At 35.1% G+C, this 19,976-nt stretch overlaps 1 protein-coding gene across 3 annotated transcripts; it reads left to right on the forward strand.

The window, feature by feature from the left end:
- Positions 1–1,119: 1,119 nt before the first annotated feature.
- Positions 1,120–18,326, forward strand: clk2a (CDC-like kinase 2a). 3 transcript variants are annotated; one of them, XM_056479325.1, is made up of 13 exons: positions 1,120–1,229; positions 3,665–3,864; positions 5,062–5,329; positions 7,721–7,811; positions 8,616–8,682; positions 10,278–10,394; positions 10,518–10,684; positions 10,824–10,918; positions 11,032–11,161; positions 13,336–13,418; positions 14,715–14,794; positions 15,395–15,485; positions 17,478–18,326. In XM_056479325.1, the coding sequence occupies exons 2-13, from the start codon at positions 3,665–3,667 to the stop codon at positions 17,667–17,669; spliced, it is 1,581 nt and encodes a 526-aa protein (XP_056335300.1). In that variant the 5' UTR covers positions 1,120–1,229; the 3' UTR covers positions 17,670–18,326. The 3 variants fall into 3 exon arrangements, with proteins under 3 accessions (XP_056335300.1, XP_056335301.1, XP_056335302.1); XM_056479326.1 differs by having other exon boundaries at positions 1,123–1,229; positions 3,662–3,864; XM_056479327.1 differs by lacking the exons at positions 1,120–1,229; positions 3,665–3,864; positions 7,721–7,811 and having other exon boundaries at positions 5,239–5,329.
- Positions 18,327–19,976: the final 1,650 nt, after the last annotated feature.

Genomic DNA, 19,976 nt, shown 5'->3' on the forward strand with positions numbered 1-19,976 from the left:
TTTACCTTTAATAAACATCAAAAAATAATATTTTAGGATGTTATCTGAGAACTTCCTTACCCCAGAGCTATGCATGTCGTATATACAGATTATTGAAAGTTTAACCCAATGTGTTAGCTATTTTAGTATTATTTGTCTTAAATAATATCACTGTCCATTGAGACAATTCCCTATTCCTTTTCTTCCAAGCGTTCAAAATAATCAACAAATGGAGAGTTTAGATGCAAGAACCTCTGAAATTTTCTTATAATATTAAAATTTTTCTCAGGTTCCTTTGTCTTGATTCAGTCATTTAACTTTTATGTCAAATAATAGGTTGTTTTCATTGCTTTTAACATAAAACAACTTAACATAAACACAAGAGGCTGAGAAAAATACTCAATATTGAAAATTCTAGATGGCATTTCGAAGTTTTTGCATCAGATCTCTTCAAATTCTCTCATTGACTGCGTGATTCATTGTGAACTATTATAGTGAATCAATTAAACTAAAATGTAACTTAAATAGGCTATTGCTTTTATTAAGTAATGCGTCACTTTACTTAGAAAAGTGATAATATTATAACTCGCGTTACTTGTAAAGCGTTACCCCCAACACTTATTATTTCCGAATTACTATTATAAAATTAGCGTGGTGTTCTTGTTCAAAGTTTTTTGTATCTGAGCAAAAATAAGAAACATACAATTTAAAATGTCATTAGTACGTAATATTAAAAGTAGAAAAAATTATATCGAAATATTAAAGCTAGATTGTCGAAACAAACTCAGTCTGGCTTGAGAAAGCATTTTGGTAAGTTTATTAGTTTAAAACAGTTTGAGGATAGATAGATAGATAGATAGATAGATAGACGGACGGATAAAATGAACAGCATGAATTAGCTTTTATTTTAAATTAGTTTTAATTTGATGCTATCATGTATTAGTATGTTGTTTGCAAGTTTCTAGTATGACTAAATATGTTTTTAGCATGATAATAATTTGCAGTTAATATTATATATCTTGAGACTGTTTATAGACTCCATAACTCGTTATTGAATATTAGACTGTTTATACTGTCCGAGTTCACGTTGAAAGTGATACGCGCGCGTTAGGTATAAAGTCGCGTCGGGAGGAGGGGCCGGAAGTGTTTTTTTTCTTCACCGTTTAATTAGACTTGAGCGAGAATTTGGGATCCGAAGTGTCAACACGGATTTTCTTTGGGATAAACGGACAGGGCTGGCTGCTAAAACGGTGATTACGAATCATTATTTCGCTGTCTGTCACTTTCCCCTTCAAATATTCAGGAGCGTTTTAGACAAACGGCCCGTTGAAGATTAAAAGATCTCAAAATGGCCGACGACGAGGATAGCAGCTACTCTGCTAGAAAAACATTCACATTTAGCTGTCGTTTTCAAACGTTGCGACATCATCTTATGCCTTGTATTTGCGTCAGAAACGGTAGTTCACATTTGCGCTATAAAGGCGACTGATATATATAGCGACTTTACGTGAAATTAACGTGCATGAAAATTGTGATTATAAACAACAAGTTAAGCTAGCGTTAGTAGGTTAGCTTACCTTGTCTTTACAGCAGATTTTTTAATTTGTCATAATTTACAGTAAACACCTACACGTTATTACACGTCTGTTTTTTTTAAATATCGTTATTTACGAGTTAAAAGAATTAGCTTGGGTGTTACCTCTGGCTCTGCAGTTTTTAGGCTAAATATAGAAGTGTGCTCGAATAACTGGGACTTGATATAGTTTGCGGCTGAATTTCTCTCAGACAAACGTAGCATTTCAAAGTGCTGCATGTCTTACAGCTTTTAGATTATTTGTTTAAATTCCTTAGTTTAAAATCCCCCTCTGTCCGGGTAAATGTTTATTTTTTTAAATCTTAATTTATTTTCTTAACTCGAATTTCATTTTCTAAAGCTTTACTATACCCTTAATATGTATACCAACGTGTTTAAATACCCTGATTAAAAAGAAGTCTGTATAATATTTTTAATGTGTAGTATTCAATAATGGTTTCCATGCAGACCTGAGTTATAATATTATTTATATAAATATATAAATAAATAAATATTAATGTGTTTTTTTTATTTATTAAAATCTCAAATTTTCTCATGCTAATATCTTAACATGTACTCCAAAGTGTCATCTTAACACCCGTTTTATCATGTCCCAATTGACTCTCCACAAATGTCACATTTGTCCTAAATTGAATAACTGTAAAATAAAAGACAAAAGATGATTAAGCTTTTTTTTTTGTTTGTTTTTTTTAAAGATGATTAAACCCGAATTGAAAACCTGTCATCATTTACTCACACTTCACTTGTTCCAAGCCTGTTTCTTTTGTGTTCAGAAGAAAGTGAAGATATTTTGAAGAAAGATGGAAACCATTTACTTCCTACTATGGAAATCAAAGGTTACAAGTTTACAGCTTTCTTCAAAATATTTTGTTTTGTTCAACAGAACGAAGAAACTCGTTAAGATTTGAAACACACTTGAGTGCGAGTAAATATTTTCTTTTTTTGGTGAACAATCCCTTTAATGACGGGCCTAGATTATTTTTCAGATATTAGCTTGAAAATATTGTTTCTTCTTAAAGTCCAGAGTTAATAATAAGATGTCCCATGTTACAACATTTACAACTTTACAAATGTTACAACTTTAATCTTTCTCATAACTTGTGAAAAAATAATATTATTTCACTCGTGTTTTGACATTCTCACATCATTATGCATTACTAATATATTGATTTAAACGTAAAACAATATGCTTGTTCTGATCTATACTTACTAACATATGTAATTTAGTAATTTATCATACTAAAAGTTGTATTTTAAATGTTTAAAATCATGTTTTTGACAGGGAAAAACCTAGTGTTTTGAAGGACATTGACAATTAGGATTTAAAAATAATAGGTCTTATTTACTAACCATGCATACACACAAATTTAAGTGTGCAATGTGCGTAGGGCTGTTTTCACTAACAAATCATGATTCATCAAAACTTTCATACTTCCAGGGTGATTTATATTGAAGTTGATATTTAGCTACACCATATTGGTGTTTTGTAACGTCTAGTTTTTATGAGGTGGGTTGTTGGCTCAACGCTCAACCCCCAACCTGGAGCACCAGGACATACACACACATACTATGGACAATTTAGCTTACCCAAGCGCTTGTCTTTTATCAACTTACATACTAAAATTTTTTCAAACTCAGCGAAAAAAATTCAAAAACAGCTTATACCACATGTACGCAATATTTATGTATGCCCGGACCTAATAAACATGTATAAAGATCCCTACAACTACAAGTATTGGGCCTAGGGAATGCCATGATATTGCAGCCCAAACCATCACTGATTCACCCCCATGCTTCACTCTGGGTATGCAACAAATTGGGTGGTACGCTGCTTTGGGGGCTTCTCCACACCATAACTCTCTCGGATGTGGGATAGAAAGTGAAGGTGGACTCATCAGAAAACAATACATGTTTCACCTTGTCCAGATTTTCGCTGCTAAAACTATTAAAATGCTTATTTATTTTGAAGAAAAAATCCAATGAGTCTTGTTTCGACAATGATGTTATGTTTAAACATAAAAATGCTTTACTTTTTCCTTTTGATTTTTGAAAATTTTTTTACCCCTTTTTTTTTGGCTTTAACTCAAGCAGATGCCATACTCCAGGCGGTATCCGTCCTCGGAGAGGGCCAGCCGCAGCAGCTATCAAGATCGCTACAGAGAGCGGGACAGAGACAGAGATCGAGGAAGAAAACCTCGACATCGCCGCTCTCCAACCTTCTCCTCTAGCAGTGAACATGAGAGGAGAGCGAGAGGACACAGACAGGACACTGGCTATGCCAGATCCAGGAGGTATGAACAATTCCACTGAATTATGCTGGAAAAACAACAACTTCACCAGTTTATTATTATTATAGAGCTCAAATCCTCACACTGACAGTAATTGAGCAGATTTTTCAAGTAATAAGATTGCTGTCTGTCCTAACCATCAAACTCATCAGTTTAGTTGTACTGTAAACAAAAATAGGATAATGAGGCTTTTTTTCACTGAAAATGTTGCAATACTTATGTTTTCTTGCTTTGATTTTGTAAATCATTTCCAGTAAATAATTTAACTAATTAAGCTGCAAAAATGTCTTGAGCACCAAATCAGCATATTAGAATTGTTTCTGAACTTATACTGTTGTGTTTGTCATTACAAATGTAATTTGTTATAATATTTAAAATATCATCATTGAATAGTATAAAATTGCAATTTGTAATGTATTTATTAAATACTTTTTGTATTAACACAAGAACAGCAAAAATTTTTATCACCATTTTTTTATTTATTTTTACGCAAAATAATTGCTTTCCACTTATGCATCCGCAGATTTATATGATCAATAATGTCTACTGATGCATAAGTTTACTGCAGTTTAATAGTAGGCACATGAAATGATCTAAATCAGTATTTTTGTTGTCACTTCTGAATTTAAATGTCTCATTTTAGTTCCATAAAAAGTGCTTTGAATTGTGAAGTTTTATTCAATATTTGACGTGATCTCAACAGAAAAATGGAGGGTGGGACAGAGTAGACCCTCACCTTTTTAAAAAAAAAAACAGCCAACAGTATTGTATATCATTTCAAATCTGCCAGTGAGTGGTCGAGCTCAAGCGCATCAAATGAAAATCACCTTGAAGGGGGCGGGGCATTCAGATACTAGAGAGCATTTCATTGGTCAGAAGATTTGATGAGAAACTGAGTTAAGAAGGGATGTGAAAAGTCATTGATTCATTTAGACGGAAGTGACAAACTTCAAGCTTTTAGAATTTTTATTATTTCTAAACGCTTATTTTGTAGCACACTAGCTTATAGATATCCTAAAAATCAACATACTGACAATACAACATCTAAAAAAAAAATGTAAATTTCATGAGGCCTTTAATGACTTCAATTTGAATTGTAGTGCAAACTTTGTTTTCTGCTATGCCCGATCCACAACTAATTAAGAGTTTAGCATTTTATCAGAGGTGCATCTGGTTTTATAGCTCTCATCTTCTCCTCAGCTACGACAACCGTTCTTCAGACCGCAGGCCATACGACAGACACTACGGCGAAAGCTACCGGCGCCTGGACCACAGCAGGGAACGGGACAGGGATCGAAACAGGGATCACCGGACACCAAGCAACTACTACTCTCGCGACGCTTCGCCCAGCTACGACTTCCGTCGGGGACGCGACCGGGACCGCGAGGACTCATACCGGAGGAAAGGCAGCAGGCGTAAGCACAAACGAAGGCGGCGTAGAACCAGGTCCTATAGCGCATCCTCCTCGGTGAGTACTTCAACACCCAAGCCTGCTCTTTCCCTCCCCAAATCCCTTTCTCTATCTCCACCTCTACACGCTCCTGTCTCTCTTTCCCCATAACGCTGTTCTTTTCCACAGCCCCAGGATTTGGTAAGTATGAACTCCTTTGTTTTATGTTCTTCTTTTTGTTGATGTTTTGTCTTTTTTTAAATAGTGATAGTCCATATGTTGGCTTTCAGTGTTGTATTATGGAATTGGCCTTATGTTTAGCATAAATTAATGTGAGGCTCTAGTTAATCACAGTAGATGTTAATCTAAACATGAATAGTAATGCTTTTATTTGCTAGAGCCTCTTTAATTAATTAAGTCATAAATCTCATCCATTCTCTATCTACACACTAGGGATGTTCCAATCGATGTGCCGAAGATTGGTATCGGCCGATAATCACATTTCATTACTTGATCAGTTCTCGCTAATCTGGCTGATCTCATGAACCGATCGCAGGTGTTTGTTTAGGGGTTTACAAGCAGAGGAAGACACACATACACTCCCGTATGTTACACACAGTTTACAGCAGCCATAACATGTGAGAAGGTAAATGATGCACGGGAGCATGAACGATCGGTGCGCTCACGTCACTAAAATATACACAGATGCGACTTTATACAGTCTATCGACTGTTTATATATGGTGCCAGATCTCAAAAATACATTTACAAACTAATAATCATAACTCCCAAACACGATTCAAAAATACACATCCAATTCATTAGTTAAAAGAAACGATTAAAAAATACACAAATCAAATTTGTAAATATAAAAAGCTATTAAAAAAATATGCTAATTCAATTTGAAAATTCAAAACGCAGTTCAAAGTATGTAAATGCAATTCATAAATTCAAAATACGATTAAAAAAATACACAAATCCAATTCAAAAATACATCAAATTTGTAAATATAAAAAAAACTTAAAATATGTAAATGCAATTCGTAAATTCAAAACACGATTCAAAAATATTTGAAAATTCTAAATAATTCAAAAATATGTAACTGCAATTCGTATATTCAAAACACGATTAGTAAATACACATCCAGTTCGAAAATTCAAAACACAATTCAGAAACATGTAAATGCAATTCTTAATTCAAAACACGATTCAAAAATACACAAATCCAATTCATTAATTAAAAGAAACTATTCAAAAATACACATCAAATTTGTAAATATAAAAAAACTTAAAAATATGCAAATTCAATTTGAAAATTCAAAACAATTCAAAAATATGTAAATGCAATTCATAAATTCAAAACACGGTTCAAAAATACACAAATCCAATTCATTCATCAAAAATACACATCTAATTCATTCATTAAAAAAAACTTAAAAAAACACATTAAATTTGTAAAAAAAACTATTAAAAAATATGCAAATGCAATTCGTAAATTCAAAACACAATCTAAAAATACACTAATCCAATTCGAAAATTCGAAACAATTGAAAAATATGTAAATGCAATTCGTAAATTCAAAACACGATTCGTAATTAATTCGTCAAAAATACACAAATCCAATTAATTAAAAGAAACTAATCAAAAATACACACATCAAATTTGTAAATATAAAAAACTGTTTAAAATATGCAAATAAAATTCGAAAATTCTAAACAATTACTTTTGAGACTGATCTGACTCCATAATTATACAGCCTAAAGCTGCTTCTGGCCATGACATGTTCACACCTAAATGGTTATAAGAGACGTGTTAAAGGTATTATATACATCCTCTTTTATTTTCTTAAGTAAGGTGAGATCTACTCTTAAGTTTCATACTTGGAGGGAAAATGTGCTTAATGCATTATAAAGCTTGAAGCATTAGAATCACTACTGTGTATCGGCCGATCACCACGACAAGGAATCGGTACTCGATATCGGCTGCAAAAAATCGGAGCATCCCTACTACACACCTATAGAACTTTCACACAGTTTAGATGTAAAAAAAAAAAAAAAAAAGATACTCATAATTTTGGCTCTTTAATTTAATTTCCAGTCTCTCAGACTAGAGCAACCTGTTTTATGGATTGATGGTTGTGAATTAGCTATGCCTTTACTCATGTGCTCTTGAGTAAATGTTGATGCAGGTTGCTTTTTTTGTGACTTGTCAGGGTTGCTAGGCTGAGGGATGAGTGGGGAGAATGTAAGCAAGCAAGAAGGGAGGGGTAAAATGTTATCTTTGACTTGATCCCTTGCACTATATCCCTATCGTTATATATATCTCCTCACGTGGTGTCATACGAATCGCCCCATGACCACCAAACTACCTACAACAACTACAACACTGCTCATCGTCGTCACTGGCTACGGCTGCCCCCCTGCACTCTCCCGCTCCCCCTCCTCCTGATCTCTGACCTGTGGCCCAAGCAGCGGAGTGACAGCGGGACGAGGGCACTGTGTGTGAGGGACGACGAGGAAGGTCACCTGATCTGTCGGAGTGGCGACGTCCTGCAAGAGAGATGTACACACTGCCACTACTACTACTCCTCTACTCCTATATCGTAACCTTTCTCCCTATCAGTACCAGCACACAGCAGACACACACAGGGGAGGTCATGATGATGATGATGGTGGTGATGATGATGATGAATGTTCTCCCCTTTTGCCGGCACAGGCGATGGGGGAAGGCATGTCTAACATGTCTTTAGTCGCTCCTTTATTTATTCTTTCAGTGGGGATGGGCTGATTGTGTTGCTGTGTAGAATTATGGTCCCTTTATTTATTTATTTTTATCTTGACATTACCGAGTCTCCATAAAAAGTGCCATTTTTATTATGGTCTTGTTGGAGCATTTGGCTACATCAAGATTGACATCGCCCCAACATCGTATTCTGTCAGTCATGTAGATTTAAGGATCTGTTTGCTGTGTGACGTTTAGAATATATACATTTTTTTCATAGATAAAGCCTTTTAATTACTTTTTGTGTTTGCTTAAATCAGTCCTGTAGTTTTAAATCCATTTTTTATTGAACAAACTCTCCTTATACTTGTTCATCAGACAGATTTTTTTTTTTTAGAAAGTGCAGGCTATTATTATTGATGGAAAAAAACATCTATCTTCTTTTCTTCGACTGTGTGCATATTAAAACTCGCCTAATTTTTTTTTTTTAGGTTAACTCGAATAGATAGTCACAGTTACTGTTAAAGTTGTGATTTTTAGGAAATCTTTAGAATTTTTTTCCCCTTTAAATGCATTGTCTAATTGCTGTCTTTAAATTTCCCCCTCCCCTTTCTCTACTTCTTTGTCCCTGTACTTGTCTATTAGATGAGATTGTCAGCACTTTGGGCGAGGGCACCTTCGGGAGGGTGATGCAATGTATTGATCATCGCAGGTGAGCATCATCACTTAGCAACCAATCAGCTGCTTCGTTGCGAAACCAGCATGGTGTGAACGTCAAATAAAAAAAAAATAAAAAAAAAGTGTTGCTTGGCTGTTTAAATATCTGTCTAGTTGTTAAGCTGGGAAATATCTGCTCTGGTGGCCAGAAATGCAGCGTATGATTACGTTCAGTTAGAAAGAAATGGAACACTCATGTTTCTTGTAAGATCATATCCGACGTAAATGATAATCGTGTGTGTATAAAAAATAAAATCAAACACAGAGTCTCAAAAAACCTTTTGTTCAAGGAATTACTTTTTTCCGCCATTCATTCACATCTGCAGCTGACATCAGAACAGCAGAAACCGTTGCCAGTTCACTTTAGAACTAGTATTTGAATGATTCTCCTGCATTATGTAGAGCAGCGGTTTTCAACCTTTTAGGAAACACGGCATTAAGCTAAACTTAAAGTCCCCATTAACAGTAAGCTGCGATTTGTTAATTTCGTAATGTGACGCAGTTCCTAGAGAAACTGATTTTTAAATGAGCAAACAGTGTGTGTGGCTTGTTTTTTTTTCTACCGTGGGCTGCATGGATGTAGTAAAGTAGGCATTTCATTTAGAATGATCGGAAAAGGGTTTTGGATGAGTTATTACAACCTAACAGACGACTCCTGCTCACCATTTCTGTTTGTTGTCAAAACTGACAGTTGGAGCAGCGTTAGCCACACCCATTACCTCACAATCATGTAATCTGATAAATTAACTGAAAACAAACAAAGTACATTTGCAGTTTTCAGTTAAAGACTAGAAGCCCATACATTTTTTTCCCTAAAGACATGCACAGATGAGTCAATGAGACTGTCAATGTGAGCTAACAAAATCATATGGTTAGTTTTTATTTCTTGGGGACTTTAACATTGCAGTGAAAACTCTTTGCTTTGGAGTAAATAACAGATTACTGTGACCAAAATATTGCCTTTATTTTACCGTAAAATGTTATTTGTTCAGGCTATATCTAAAGACACCCGACGGGCAATATGACAGGCTGACAGTCGCAGATGTACTGAAAGTCCTGAATTTATGAAAACCTATTTTCAAATAGGCACTATCAATAACCTGCGTAGTTGCAATCTAAACAACTACATTCTCGAGTAAAAAAGCCTCAAAAGTCCATTATGTTGACCAACAGCTGCAATATTTGTCAAACTGTGTAGAGAGTTGTTTAGCCTTCTTGAAGGGTGAAGAGGCTGTCCAAGTGCTGATATTACTTTTAATATCTCATGGCTATCAGCCAATCAGATTCGAGAACCAGACAACTGTTGCATAGACTAAAATATAAGCTATAATAATTATTATGGTAGTAGTAATGATGTTGATAATAATAATTAACTATAAGTCATTACTCCACCTTATTTTTCAATATAAAAGCGAGCAATTTTCATGTAAATTTTTCCAGTGATTTCCAGTTCTAAAAATAGCAGATATTGAGATCAAGTTAATTCAGTTTAGTTTATTTATTTTTGGACCGCAGAATTGAACGAATAGAACATACAGCAGAGAAGTAAAATCTGCAGTGTTTAAATACTTGCTCCTTTTGTTGGTTAAGGGGTGGAGCACACGTCGCTCTGAAGATCATCAAAAATGTGGAAAAGTACAAAGAGGCCGCCCGCCTGGAGATCAACGTACTGGAAAGGATCAACGAAAAGGATCCTGAGAATAAGAAGTGAGCTTTTTTGCATAATTACCACAACTTAGCATGTTTTGTAGAATTGCATGCCGCTTTGTTGGTGTCAACTTCAAGATAGACCAAATGAACTGATAACTTGATGTTTTTCTCGTGTTTTAGTCTATGTGTGCAGATGTTTGACTGGTTTGATTATCATGGCCATATGTGCATCAGTTTCGAACTCTTGGCTCTCAGTACTTTCGATTTCCTCAAAGAAAACAATTACCTGCCGTACTCCATCAACCAAGTCCGTCATATGGCCTACCAGGTCTGCCTGGCTGTCAAATGTAAGTAACATTACATAAAATATATGTTTTCCAAAAATAAAGCAGGTTGCACTCTAGTTTTGGTGTCTTGAAGGGCCAGTACAGCAGCTCACAGCGTTTGTCAATCTGCTAATTGTGATCTCTTTCTCCTCTTTTCCAGTTTTGCATGAAAACAAACTGACTCACACAGACCTGAAACCAGAAAACATCCTATTTGTGAACTCTGACTACTCAGTCACATATAATGTGGAGAAGGTGAGGACATTGTCTTTTGAATAGATTTTTGCTGTACAGTAGCAATCCATTGGTTGCATATAGATTGAAGGAGATGCATGTGAATGGACAATGCCTGTCTTTCTCTGAGTTAGAAGCGAGATGAGCGCACTGTGAAGAACACCGCAGTGAGAGTGGTTGATTTTGGCAGCGCTACCTTTGACCACGAGCACCACAGCACCATTGTTTCCACCAGACACTACAGAGCTCCTGAAGTTATTTTAGGTAAGAACAATCCTGCAATGTAGTTGACCCGAATTGTTTTTTTTTTTCTTTTAAAGAAAAAACTGATTTGAACTACACTACCTGACAAAAGTCTTGTCGCCTATCCAAGTTTCAGGAACAACAAATAATAACTTGAATTCTAGTTGATCATTTGGTATCAGAAGTGGCTTAAATGAAAGGCAAAGGCCTCTAGATTATGCTTATTTTGCCAAAATAAAATATGATCATGCCTTGATTTTTAATTATTTAATTAGGACTCTAAGGTCTGACTTTGCTTAGACAAAGTCTTTTCACTTCACAGAAATAATGTCCAGTATAGGAAATAAAGTCATGCTGCAGTGGAAAATGAATTAATATTGAGTATGACTCTCATGAGCTTGGACGACTGCATCCACACATTTCTGCAATGACTGGAATAACTTATTAATGAAGTCATCTGGAATGGCAAAGAAAGTGTTCATGCAGGACTCTCAAAGTTCATCAATATTCTTTGGATTCATCTTCAATGCCTCCTCCATTTCACCCCAGACATGCTCAATAATGTTCATTTCTGGTGACTGGGCTGGTCAATCCTGGAGCACCTTGACCTTTTCTTTAAGGAACTTTGATGTGGAGGCTGAAGTATGAGAAGGAGAGCTATCCTGCTGAAGAATTTGCCCTCTCCTGTGGTTTGTAATGTAATGGGCAGCACAAATGTCTTGATACCTCAAGCTGTTGATGTTGCCATCCGCTGTGCAGATCTCTCGCACGCCCCCATACTCAAAGTAACCCCAAACCATGACTACTTCACCAAACTTGACTGATTTCTATGAGAATCTCGAGTCCATGTGGGTTCTAATAGGTCTTTCGCAGTATTTGTGATGATTGGGATACAATTTAACAGATAATTCATTGGAAAAATCTACCTTCTGCCATTCTTTTAATTGATAAACTAGAAGTCAAGTTATTATTTGATGCTCTTACAACTGGGATCAACAACAAGACTTTTGTGGGGTGGTGTGTAATGTTTTATTTATAAATGTAAAGTGAGACTTGTTAAAGCATGTAAGTGAGTTAATAACTGCAGCAACACAGCAGATTAGCTTCTTCCTTTCCACCACACGGAATTTAATTAGAGCCAGCTGGAGACTGCAGTGACTTCATTCAGTAGACTGCAGGGAATCCACCAACGTAAGGTCGGTTGCCATGAAAGCCGCTACCCACCCTTAATCTATGAGGAAATTTGCTGAATGTTTCTGTGGCAAATAGAAATCAACTAAATTAAAGACTCCATTTGCTTTTTTTTAAAATAATTTTTTAATCTGGGTTGTCACAGAAAAGACCACATCAGTGCAACAACTTAGCAGCCAAAATACACAAGATGCACTGAAGCATGACTTCAGTGTACTGTTACACCCCATGTGATTTCACGTATTTAATTTTTAGACCCAGTGATAGAAACACTCTGCATTATATATCTGGCGACTTGACTATTGCATATTAAAACATTGCAATATCGTTCAGTTATTTTAAAAGTTACCGGACCCTGCTTTGTCAAGCCATCATCAAAGCTTGTCGTAAACTCTTATTTACTCATCTAGTTATTTCCTGCTAAAGTTAGCAACGCTGTTATTCACGGTTCTTTAGTGAATAGAAATATTTATTTGAAATCTAGGTAACACTTTACAATAAGGCTGTATTAGTTAATGTTATTTTATGTATTTACCAAAGTCAACAACCAATGAACAATACATTTATTACAGTATTTGTTCACGTTAGTTAAAAATACCTTTGGTGAAAATAAAGTTGTTCATTGTTAGTTTAACTCGCAGTGCATTAATGTTAACAAGCATGAAGGTGGATATTAATAATGCATTAATACATGTTGAACTATGATTAATAAATGATCGACAGGTAGCGTTCATAAATAATGTTAGTAAATGCGTTAACTAATGAAACTATATAAATGTTTTTAAATGTAAAATGTATTTGCAAAATTTCTTATTACTATTACATTTAGAAATTAATTACTTCACCCATTTCAACAGCAATTTCTGAAAAAGTGTTTCCCTCAAGCTCTTTATACACTCAATTGTGTCTTGAAATGTTCTGAGGCTCTGAGGCAGTACCACATCGTCACCACTAGATGATTCCACAACTCAGAGCTGTTTTTTTTTTCTTTTCTTTTCTTGTAGAACTGGGTTGGAGTCAGCCGTGTGACGTATGGAGTTTAGGCTCCATCCTCTTCGAGTACTACCTCGGCTTCACCCTCTTCCAGGTAGACCATCTGAGTCATGACAGCAAGCTCCTCCACACAGCCACTCTTGTTTGTGTTCAGTAAGCAGCTTAAGATCAGTTCGACTCTGAGCAAGAGGTCACAGGTGTTCATGTACGCACATGCGCTGAAGCCAAACACCTGCTGCTCACCCTCTGACCTCACATGCTCTCACTAATGCTCTCTCTCTTATTCGCACATACGCCAAGGTAATTTTAGTACACTAAAACTAATTGGTCAAAAAGTATTTTCGTAAAATAAATTCACAGTAAATAAATGAAAAACAAGAAATGATTATTGGCAAAAATAATAAAGTTTTCAGAATTAATACTTAGAATGTTTAACTTTTAATGTTGCGTCTTTCGGATAATGTTAAACTGAGGTCCCGACTCTCTGTGGTTATTAAAAACCCCGGGATATCCTTCGAAAAAGTGTAGGAGTTTAACCCCGGCATCCTAGCCAAATTTGTCCTTTGGCCTCTATACATCATGGCCTCCTAACCATCCCCATATCAAAATTGGCTTCATCACTCGGTCTCCTCTCCACCAATTAGCTGGTGTCTGGTGCAGTGGCTGCCGTCTAATCATCCAGGTGGATGCTGCACACTGGTGGTGAATGAGAAGATTCCCCCCCTATGTGTAAAGTGCTTTGAGTGTCCACAAAAGCTCTATATAAATGTAAGAAATTACTATTATTATTTTTTATAATTATTGTTATGATTAATGTTGCGGAAAATCTGACCTGACAAAAATGTAATTTGCCAAAAAATGTTAACTAGACATATTTAACTACCGTACATACTTAATATGAAGAAGTTTGTCTAAGATCTTCATAATGCTTATTTTTTCATTTAAGTTGCATGTGTGTGGTGTTGAATTGTGTTGGGTCAACGCATTTTATTTATTTTATTACTATTAGGTTTGCCTGATTTCATGTAAACTGGGAAAACACTAAACCTTATATTGGTTGACACCGGAAGTGTTCTGTTAACCCTGATGAACTAGAGTTATTAAAACTACATTTATAAAAACTACATTTAGATATGTTCAAAAAGACTGAACTAACAAAACCATTAAAGAAACTAAAACTAAACTGAAATTTACAGCAAAATAATAGTAATTTTGTAGTAATTTTAGTAATATATGAATTAAAAAATGCAAAACCTTACCAATCTTGACATATTAAATATGCTGTATGTGTATTGTGAAACCAATGCCAAAATGTATTGCTAGGGAGTCTAACCTATGTAATGTCCTTGTAAAGATGTATAATTTGATTGTTTTTATTTTTGCTTCACAGACTCATGATAATCGGGAGCATTTAGCTATGATGGAGAGAATTCTGGGCCCTGTTCCTTCCCGAATGATTCGGAAAACTAGGTGCATATTCATAAAGCCTGGTTTGAACTTCTGCGTCGAGTGCTCGGCGTGACCCACAGCTCATGCAATGCGCGTAGCCGTGCATTTATACTTCTGCACGCTGTGCATGTAATAACGCTTTAGAACCACTAGCTGGCAGTAGGTTTTTACGTTCCTCCGTGTCGAGTTTCTTCGGTGGTGTTTGGTTTTTTTCTGAATGCTATGCTAATAAGTGGCTCAAACTCGCTCATTTTAAGGCAGTAATCGATGGACATGCAACAACTTTAATCATTAGGTAAACACAGAACAACAGGATCCATCTAGAGTTCCTCCTCATTGGGCTCGCGTGGCTCTGACCTCTGCCTACACTCGTCAGGGATACCAAGCCAACCAATCACAGAGTTTGCATACGCATCGTTGTGACGTGTAGTTACATTTTTGAGAGGTGCGTGTCAGTATCGACGACGGCCATGGTGAGTAGGCTGTGCCGGAGCATACGCGTTTGCTTGACGCAGAAGTATAAATCAACCTTAATTTTTTTTTTTTTTAAGCCTGTTTTTAAAGTTAGTTTCCTTGGAAATTTTACTATACAAACATGAATGATGTTTATAAACTCTACAGGAAACAAAAGTACTTTTATCGTGGACGCCTGGACTGGGATGAGAACTCTTCAGCAGGAAGATACGTCAGAGAAAACTGCAAACCTTTACGGGTATATTTTTAGGCTTTATTTTTAAGTCTCCTATAGCTAGAAATAAAATTTTAGATGGATGGATGGATGGATGGATAGATTTTTTAATTTTTTTTATTTATTTATTTGCTTGTGATACTCAAGGCTGAATTGATTTGATTGAAATACACCAAAATAGTTCTGTTTTAACTGATATTTAGACAATTTGTTTTCTTTATTCCAGTTTAAACTTACAGAAATATATCTGTTATGTTGTAATATGCTAATTTGGTGTTTATTGGTTGTCAATAGTTATTAATAGTTTAATAGTCAATAGTTTAGTGAAAAGCATTTATGAAATGGAATCATTATACAATTTGTTACTATTACTTTTGATTGAATAAAAGTTATCGTTTCTATCTAAAAATATATATATATAAAAAAAAAAAAAAAAAAAAAAAAATATATATATATATATATATATATATATATATATATATATATATATATATATAATTTTTTTTCACTCTATTTTTCAAGTAAATGCAGAGCAATAGACAGGGTAAGTCATGGTAACTTAGTAAGCATAATAGACATGGCTTTTAAAATGTAATTCAATGACTTTAAAACAAACCAATAAACTATTACATTTTATTGACAGTAAATTGTTATTTTTGAGAGCTAATATGGATATGGAATGTCCACAGAGCAGATTATTGCACACACAAGCTACTCAACAGGGCAGTTAATATGGCTTTTTTTGGTTTCAATTTTCGCTATTATTCTAATTTGGCAGAAAACCAAAAATTGCCATTTTCTACCAATAATCTTCGATGGCCCAAAATTTAGTGCATCCCAAATTAATTAGTTAATAGTTAAATAGTTAATTACATTATTTTAAGAGTTATTAACTCATGTAAATGACTGCAGTTGGCCTAGAAATGTACATGTTAATCCACTGTCGTAGTAAACAGTGGATAGAAATAGAGTGGAGAAACTAAATTAAAGACTAAAAACTAAAGACATAAATTTGAATGCAAAAACTCGAAAGCGAGTTAGCATTTTAGCAGTTCCGGTTCGCTTGTCCCAAAGTCAATGGGTTTTTTCAATGGGATTTTGGGTAAATCACTTAAATAAGGCTCGTGGCTAACACAAACTCAAGATACATTCACGTTTTATTCTACGACATAAAACACATCAGCTACATCACACTCTTGATTTTTTTAAAATTGGTTACGCTTCTTTAAAATGGCGGTTGCAAAATGGGACTACAGGCGGTGTCGGAGACATTATACGTCATCGAGCGGATCTGTAACGCAGCCTGCTTGCGTTGGGCAATTGGATTTTGGTCTGTGATTTTAGTAGTATTTTTCTAATTGGGCATTTATATTGTGTGTAGATAATGTCTTGTAGAGACCGTCATGGCAGATAATTTTATTGATCATTTATTTTAATTAAACGATATTATGGAGATAGTGCTGCCTGTCTCTTTCCTGCTCTCAGTAATGCAAAAGTGTGAATAAATGTGTAAGAAATACATATTAACTGTCATTTTAACGTGATCAAATGATTTTTCGTTTGTTTTTTTTTCTTCATCTGAACATATTTACTCTGTCATAACTGCAATATTTACACTCCTCAAAATTAATTATTTGAATGTGATCAGATCTAATAACTGATTTCTTTTATCTTTGCCATGATGGCAGTACATATTATTTCACTAGATATTTTTCAAGATACTAGTATTCAGCTTAAAGTGACATTTAAAGGCTTAACTAGGTTAATTAGGCAAGTTAGGGTAATTAGGCAAGTCGTTGTATAACAATAGATTGTTCTGTCCCTAAGGGGGCTTATTATATTGACCTTAAAATGGTTTTTAAACCAGACTTTCTCCAGAAGAAAAAATACTGTGGAAAATGTCCTTAATTCCTTAAATTTCACTAGAAAAAATATTTGAAAACGAATAAATATTGCACAGCAGGGCTAATGATTTTGCCCCCAACTGTACTGATTTTCACCCTCTCCTCCTCTCAGAGATATCTTCTGTCTGAAGCTGAGGAGCATCATCAGCTGTTCGACCTGATCGAGGCCATGCTGGAGTACGAGCCATCAAAGCGTCTGACTCTCGCCGCAGCTCTCAGGCATCCATTTTTCCAGAGTGGCATCAGCAGCAGTGAACTGAGCGCAGGTAAGAGCTGGGAGGCAAACCGTGACATCAGCCGGTGACACTGACTCTCTCGTCTTCAACCAATGCCAAAAATAAAAAGGACTCGCATGCAGGCAGGATTACATGGAGCTGCACTGACATTCATTTTATAGAGCAAGAGATAATAAAGCCATGAGTTTTCAGTCATCCTTCCATAATGTGAGGACAGCTCCATGTCAAGAATGAAAATGTGAAGAAGATCCCAGAAAACAGTCATGACTGATTGGACATTGGGGGATGGGAATGAGTTTGTTCTTCCAGCCAGTTTGGCCAATTTTTGGACTTCCACAAGTGGTCTGATGGTCAAACAGCATTAACTTAACACTCCATTTTTGAAAATAACTGACGAAATGAGTATCGCTGTTACAGCTGAGGGATCAGGGGATACGTTTTGCGCATTTTTAGCGATCAGCTGCAAATCAAAAATGCGTTACGACAACGTTTGTATTCAGTTCACTTAAAACCAAGTAAGCGAGAGCAAGAGCGTCCCTCAGCACACGTTTACAGTATTTATTTAGATAACTAGCATCTCTTTTTGTGTCTTTGTATGAATCGGATTGTATAAATATGTGTAAATATGAATAAATATATGTTGTGACTATAGAATAAAGGGGCTGTCTGTGTGCTTGCTGTGAATGGGTTTTCACAGAGGTTCTACAGACAAAACGTTTTTACAATCGCTGCGTTCTTGTCATATTTCTAGATTGACTCTAGTAAGGCACGTGAGTATTTTTGTAGCTGATTTTATAAAAATGCATTTAAAGAAATATAAAAATGTACACATTCACACACTTCCTGACAAAAGCCTTGTCGTCTATCCAAGTTTTAGGAACAACAAATAATGACTTGACTTCTGGTTGATCATTTGGTATCAGACGTGGCTTAAATGAAAGGCAAAGGCCTCTAGATTACCAAAGTTAAAACACGATCATCTCTTGATATTTTATTAGGACAGTAAGGTCTGACTTTGCTTAGACAAAAGTCTTGTCATTTAACAGAAATAATGTCCAGTAGAGAATATAAAGTCATGGAGATGTGGAAAAAGAATTGATAATTGTGTTTGACTCCCATGAACTTGGAAGACTGCATTTCATACACGTCTGCAATGACTCCGATTAACCTATTAATAAAGTCATCTGGAATGGTAAAGAAAGCGTTTTTGCAGGACTCCCAGAGTTCATCAAGAGTCTTTGGATTCATCTTCAATGCCTCCTCCATCTTACCACAGACATGCTCAATAATAACTTGCGGGTTCAGCACGCAAATCAGAAGGGATGCGCACGCGGTATGTCACGCTCGTGTTTCCAGGCGAGGCAAATTGAAAAAAAATCAAAACATTTCAGAGTGCTGCCAGCGAACCACTACTCGTGTGACAGGAACCAACCAGGCAGCTTCACGCTTTGTATGGAATTACACAGTAATAATGGTAGACTAATTACCTCAGATTAACGATTTAACAAATCCAGATACAGATCCTCTCTGATGATCATTACATCACATTCAACCTGCACTTGTTTAGCCCAACACAGGCTAGAATTCTCTCACTGAACGTAAAAATATAAATAAATAAAAATTGACTGAGGTGACACAATCAAACAAACCACCCTGTGGCATTTATATGAAGTTGATATTGTGATGCTGCTCTTTAAAATAATTTTTGTGTAAAATTGATTTTTATTTTTTATTTTTTTTTATACTTGTAGTTTTTTTTATAAATGTTTGAATAGTTTCACAGGATTATTATTATTATTATATATATATATATATATATATATATATATATATATATATATATATATATATATATATATATATATATATATATATATATATATATATATATATATATATATATATATATATATATATATATATTTTTTTTTTTTTTTTTAAACAAATAACTGCTTCTCTAATGTGGTCCCTTGTAAAATTTAATTGCCCACCCCTGACCTCCACCTTCATTTACTTTTAGCAAAAAAAAACTCATAAAAAAAAAATTTGAATAATGTTACCTTCTGAAAACTTCCTGACGCTTTGTGAATGAACAGATTGTTTTAGGTGAAACAGTGTAGCAGCTGTTGATGTTAAACCCTTAGTCACGTCATTCGTTCAGCACTGACTCCATTCACACGTTTACCGTCTGGAAACCTCCTCAATCGCAATAATATAAACCTTTGCTGACTCACATTTTACTGTACATACTTAAAACGCTTTCAGTTTTACGTTTCTGTTCAAATGAATTAACATTGTAGTAATTCTGTATATCATAAGTAGGGCCAGACAGAATCTGCAGACATTTTTTTTTGCTATTTCTGCGCAGAATTTTG

Source organism: Danio aesculapii, chromosome 19 (genome assembly GCF_903798145.1).
Source record: "Danio aesculapii chromosome 19, fDanAes4.1, whole genome shotgun sequence".
In the NCBI taxonomy this organism is placed as follows: domain Eukaryota; kingdom Metazoa; phylum Chordata; class Actinopteri; order Cypriniformes; family Danionidae; genus Danio; species Danio aesculapii.

Coding starts and splice junctions, on each gene's coding strand:
- clk2a (XM_056479325.1), top strand. CDS start 3,665: ATGCCATACTCCAGGCGGTATCCGTCCTCGGAGAGGGCCAGCCGCAGC. Junction 10,395..10,517: donor AAGGATCCTGAGAATAAGAA/GTGAGCTTTTTT, acceptor CTCGTGTTTTAG/TCTATGTGTGCAGATGTTTG. Junction 13,419..14,714: donor TCGGCTTCACCCTCTTCCAG/GTAGACCATCTG, acceptor TTTGCTTCACAG/ACTCATGATAATCGGGAGCA.